This window comes from Oreochromis aureus, linkage group 7, assembly GCF_013358895.1.
Source record: "Oreochromis aureus strain Israel breed Guangdong linkage group 7, ZZ_aureus, whole genome shotgun sequence".
In the NCBI taxonomy this organism is placed as follows: domain Eukaryota; kingdom Metazoa; phylum Chordata; class Actinopteri; order Cichliformes; family Cichlidae; genus Oreochromis; species Oreochromis aureus.
The window spans coordinates 30,361,441-30,366,826 of record NC_052948.1 but is presented as its reverse complement, the minus strand read 5'-3'; the positions used below and the strand labels follow the sequence as shown (position 1 = coordinate 30,366,826).

Genomic DNA, 5,386 nt, shown 5'->3' with positions numbered 1-5,386 from the left:
ATCTACTGAAGCTCACTTGTGCTTGTGTGGGAAAAAATATTGTGAGTTGTAATTTTTTTCCCTTTGCTGAGCCACTACACAGATATTTTTGTTCCCCCAGCAGCTGAATCCAACTGTAACCCTTGACTGTTCTCATTTTAGTGTGTAGGTTTGGAGGCAAAGTCATCCTCTCCCAAACAACACCTCCCCAAGAAGTAGGTGTTATTTATTTAAATTCTATAGCAATGCTTGTGTCCTACATAACAGAATAAAGCTGAGTACATTCATTAGAATTCAAATTTAGACCAGAACAACATTTTATTGTCATGTAATAATATTTTTATTATTATATTAATATAATACAAGCCTTAATTACCTTTGTACAAAAATCCTAGTAGAATGTCCTTCAATACACTACTTTTTACTTCATTACTCTGAGTATTTTGCAGTGCTACTTTTTCACTTTTACTTGAGTAAAGAAGTTGCTTCAGCAATTCAACTTTTACTGGAGTATTTTGTTTATATACAGGTATCTGTACTTCTACTTATGTAAAGAATTTCTGTACTTTTGCCACTTACGACTATTTGTTACAAACGGTGAACAACAGAATGATAATCAGGTTACTGAACTCCCAAACCAAAAGATTATAAATCATTTCCGTGTTTACTGAACTGGATCAAATATATTTAGTCCATACTGATAAACAATTTTACCCACATGAAGAATGAATCACATTTGACCAACCCTCTAGCTGAAAAATTGAATTTAAGCATAAAGACGAAGCAAAGAATAAGAACTGTGTAATAGTCCTCCTTCGACCAGCAGCTCTTTTGTTCCTGCCAGGAGTAGCAACATCATTCAATTTCAATAATCACTTCTTTTTCTGCGATTTGTTCTTCTTCCCCCCCCTCTTTTTTTTCTCTTTTGTCTTCCACTCCCCACTAGAGGACTCCATCTCAGTAGAGGGAACCTCAACCCTAGAGGACTGGGAGGATCCCTCTCCAGAAGGTGGACTACAAACAGTTGTTAGGTTCTCATATAATTCCTTCTTTTCTCCTCTGAGTGTTTTCTGTACTTCTTCAATCGTGTCTTCATCTGCCAGCCGATGAAGGAGAGGTCCACAGTAAAGCCTGACAAAGCAGAAAATCACAGTTAAAGTTGATGAAGTGTGTTAAACATCTGTGGAGCACATCATTGGTCTGGTGTTTACCGGGCACACTGAGGTTCTGGTAGAGGGGAACACAGCAGCTGGTTCAGGTGGAGGCTCTGCCTCATGCAGCGCTGCCATTGGCTGAAAGCTTTAGCAACATGGGGCTGGGGCTGCCAGTTACTCACACCTTCATCCTTTAAAGCTTTCATCTTCCTCTCAAACTCGTCCTCTACAGACAAGATAAGACAAAGTTTCAGTGACACAGAACCAGAGACCAGCAGCAGTTTGTCTTCTTGTTCAGGCTGATGTGGAAGCATCAGTGTTGCTGCTGTCACAAAAACTCTGACTACAGGAACTCTGACTACAGGAACTCTGACTACAGTCCATCTGCTTACTGCTTTCAGAGAGACTAACCTGCTGAAAGGTGACTGTGAATAATAAACAGAATAATCAGATTTATGGAGCTGAAACTGTAGAAGTTGAGACTAACCTGGGCTATTGGGGTCACACACAAACCACAGCAGGAGGGTGTGGAGGACAGTTTCAGCTTTTTGGCCAACCTTTAAGTTGTTGAACCACAAAACAGTCACACAGACTGGCAGCTTCAGCTGGTCGGGGATGTTTTCTAAGGCTGAAGTCTGAACCTGCAGAGCTTCTTCAAACATCCTGCGACGCAAACCCTCAGGAGCCTGCACAGAGAGGTACCACACAGACAAGATGCTGACATGTACCACAGAAACACGTCTATGACCTGTCAGAGTAATTAAAGATATATTTAATGATTAACCTCAGTACCTTATGCAGACAACGTAGTTGCAGCTTTTTCTGTTCATCACTGCTCAAATCTGGCAGGAGAGCTTGTACATCTTTAGTTAACAGTCCATAGAAGTACTGCCTGATACGGTAAGCAGCTGTGTAACTACTGCGCTGTGAAAAGTCCTCCACAAGAACAGGAGGCATCATTGACTTCTGATCCACAACACTTATGACGGAAGTGGTAAGTTTTCCAATCTCAACTTTTTTACGCACCCATGATGGCAACTTAGAACTTGGTTTTTCTGGTTGAACATATTTTCGAATGGCGAGTTTGAATGTTTGGTTTTCTTTTTTACGAGCATGCTTTAAAGCTTCACTCAGAGCACGTTCTCTCTTCTGTGAGTCATTCAAACCATCCAGATTCACTTTACTTAAAAAGCTGAGCATACCATCCAGTCGTTTAATGCTGTACTCACCTGATGAAGATGATTCTCTTGCAAACCTACCTCTATCTTGTAATTTTGAATAATCATTTCCTGCTATTGAAGCAAAGACTGGCATGAGAGCAGGGTCCAATTTAAAATGCTCACAAAACTTTGAACGTGTGTAGAGCTTAGCAGGAAATTTGCCATCCTCTTTGCTTTTCCATTCAAAGTTGTCGAGATGAAGGAAACCTTTATGCACTTCAAAGATGTAAAAGTCCTTATCAATGGACAGCACAGCACATTGATTCTGATTTGCAGCAGAAACAATTACAGGGTCAGCTTCTCCTAAACACTGTTCAAACATGATGTCTTTTTCCTGTAAGATTTCTATGAAGACATCTTTGACCAGAGGTGGTAAGACGTTACATCCTTTTGGTACAGCATCCTCAGGCTTTGTCATCGCTATTGTCTTTGCTTTTTCCTCTGTGTCTTTTCGACGAGACACAAGTGTTTTGCGCTTGTCAGGATCTGAGCCTCCATCCAGGAAGACGTACGGAGTGACTTCACAGTCCTGCAGAGTCTTAAAGAAGTTACAGACCTCATCTTTGAATCCAGGATAATCTCCTCCACAGCGCTGGTCCAGCTTTGGATCAGACGTATAATACAAAGAATAGTACAGAGCTGCACCATCAATGATGACACCTGTTTTTTCTACTTTAACCTCTTCATAGAGACACAAATCATCTATCATTTTCTGTAAATTTGAAACCTCCATGATTCCTTAAAGTGTAGATGAAGGTGAGCGGTGATTATTGTGCTAATGCCTCTGTGTCTGCAGATATTTATACACCTCCTAGAACATCGTACCGGTACGCACCCACACTGACAGAACCAGTCACACCTTTTCTGACTAATCTAGCATACCTATGTTACTGTTTTGGTTTCATTTCTTTCATCTTCATGTTGTGATTTTCTGTTTCATTTCACTCTGTGGAGCAAAATCAAATGTGTTTCATTAGCTTTCCAGCTCTGTTAATAAAGCAAAGGTACTTAGTGTCCATCACAAAGGCTCAACCGTGCCATGAACTGGAAACTGCTGCAACACCAGCGTCACCGTCCACACTGAAGAAAGTGTTATATAACCATGGACTGAGAGCGTGCTGACTAAGGAAGAAGCAACTGCTCCATCATCGACAACTTCAAGCTGGACTGAAATTTGCAGCTGCTCACATGGATGAGCGAAATGTGTTTTGGAGAAAAGTTTAAGTGTGAGCAGATGATACAACTGACTGTTTAAATAGGACAAAACACACCATTTTTGGAGTGGTCAAAGCAGCACAAAGCACAAACAAAGAAACAATTAAACCAAAAAATATATAAATATAAATCCACTTGCTTTTCCTAAATTTTTTACTTTTGCAGAAGATTTAGATTTTTCTGATTAAATTTTTGCTGTAAGTGTTTGAAACATTTTAAATTCAGATTTTACAACCAAAGTAAAAGCAATAAATGACAAAAAATATTCTGTAAAAGAAGTTAATGCTCTCTGATATGAAAGTGTCAATTTGTCAATTACCTGTCACTGCGCTAAACATCTTTTGCTTTAATCTCTTGCTTTCACAGCTTCAGTGATAACTGTGAAAACTAAAAAAATGTATTTTAATCAGTGACAGACTGGTGACCTGTCCTAACCCGCACCTCTCACCCAATGACAGCCCCCCAATGACTCAGAAATGTATAATTGTCAATAAAAGAAAGAAAATGGATGGATGCATAGATACAGTCTTATTTTTACTCAAATCAAAGATGCTGTGTAACAACTAAATATGTCCTTTTCCAGCTTGTATTTAAAAATACAAGCTGGCTCAGGGAGGGGCGGCCATCTGCTGCGACCGGTTGGGATGAGGGAAGTGGTATTTGTCTAATGTAAGATGTTTCTCTGTCTGATGAACAAAAATAAAACATTTCAATAAGAACAGGATGATTGATGATTCAGAAACTCTGGAAACATTTGAGAATCATTAGCTTATCGGCCACACCTTGGCACACTTTTGTACCTACCCACAGTATCTTACCAAAGAAAATGAATGAACAAATAAAAGGAAAATTATAAAAAGCAACAACAACAACACAAAACCCAAAACAATCAAATCATTGTACTTCTTTATAGTTACCATCTTTACCACCTTCATCACAGCGACATATGATAGTATTAGAACAGTCAAGGCAGAGAGTGCTTCAGCCCCAACCAGCAGGGACAAGTGTTGTTTTGGATCCAGAACAACAAGGACAGCAGGTGATCTATACAGGTGAAACTATATTGATTCTTTTTTATCTCTACAGATGATCATGATTACTAAAATTCCTGCTTCATTGTTGCCATATTTTGCATTGCTGTGTCTGCCATCTTTACATTTCTATGGTAATCTTTACACATACTGACACAATAACACAACCTGCCACACATACTCATCCTAACATACCTCAATCTTTCTTTTGGTTTTCTTTTCTTGTTTTTTATTGGTATGTTTAGTTGTTTTGTGACCCAGTGTGCATCTCTGTAGAGCAAAACCAAATGTGTTTCATTTTCCCCACAGCTCTGTTAACATCCAAACACAGAAAATTTATCCACAGAGATATTTTATCCAATATTTAGATTAAATGGTGAGAGTAGTGAAGTAAAAGGGGACAGGTTAAAGAACCAACAGGTTGTTCTCAACCACTGTGCATTGTTGTGGTTTGTCCTATTTTATCAGTTCAATTCAATTACGTTACATACATTCATATAGCACCAAATCACAACAACAGTTGGCTGGTTGGGGACCATTTCGGTAAGACATGCTATGGAAGAGAGCCAGAGATTAATAATAACTACTGATTAAATGCAGAGAGGTGTATAAACACATAGTGAGAAAAGAAGAAATATTCAATGCATCAGGCTTTAGCATTGTGCTAAAGCCTGATGCTTTAGCCCAATGCATCAGGCTAAAGCAGCCTACACCTATCCGGTCTTTAAGTCAGACGTGATATTGCTGGTATTTCCGGGCCCAGGTGTTTCTGAATAAACAACGATGG

The 5,386-nt window shown here is 39.2% G+C and overlaps 1 protein-coding gene across 1 annotated transcript; it reads right to left on the bottom strand.

Annotated features, from left to right (window-relative positions):
- Positions 1–290: 290 nt before the first annotated feature.
- LOC116334149 (protein asteroid homolog 1-like) lies at positions 291–3,336 on the bottom strand. The gene is made up of 4 exons (XM_031757491.2): positions 1,926–3,336; positions 1,621–1,819; positions 1,191–1,359; positions 291–1,110 (listed from the first exon to the last, which is right to left on the bottom strand). Exons 1-4 carry the CDS (start codon positions 3,084–3,086, stop codon positions 852–854), a joined length of 1,788 nt encoding a protein of 595 aa, XP_031613351.2. The 5' UTR covers positions 3,087–3,336; the 3' UTR covers positions 291–851.
- Between the last annotated feature and the right edge of the window lie 2,050 nt (positions 3,337–5,386).

Bases quoted from the DNA above. Each gene is read 5' to 3' on its own strand.
- LOC116334149 (XM_031757491.2), bottom strand. From the start codon at position 3,086: ATGGAGGTTTCAAATTTACAGAAAATGATAGATGATTTGTGTCTCTAT. The intron at 1,360-1,620 runs GTTAGTCTCAAC...TCTTGTCTGTAG, and splicing joins GTGTGACCCCAATAGCCCAG to AGGACGAGTTTGAGAGGAAG. The intron at 1,111-1,190 runs GTAAACACCAGA...CTGCTTTGTCAG, and splicing joins CCAGAACCTCAGTGTGCCCG to GCTTTACTGTGGACCTCTCC.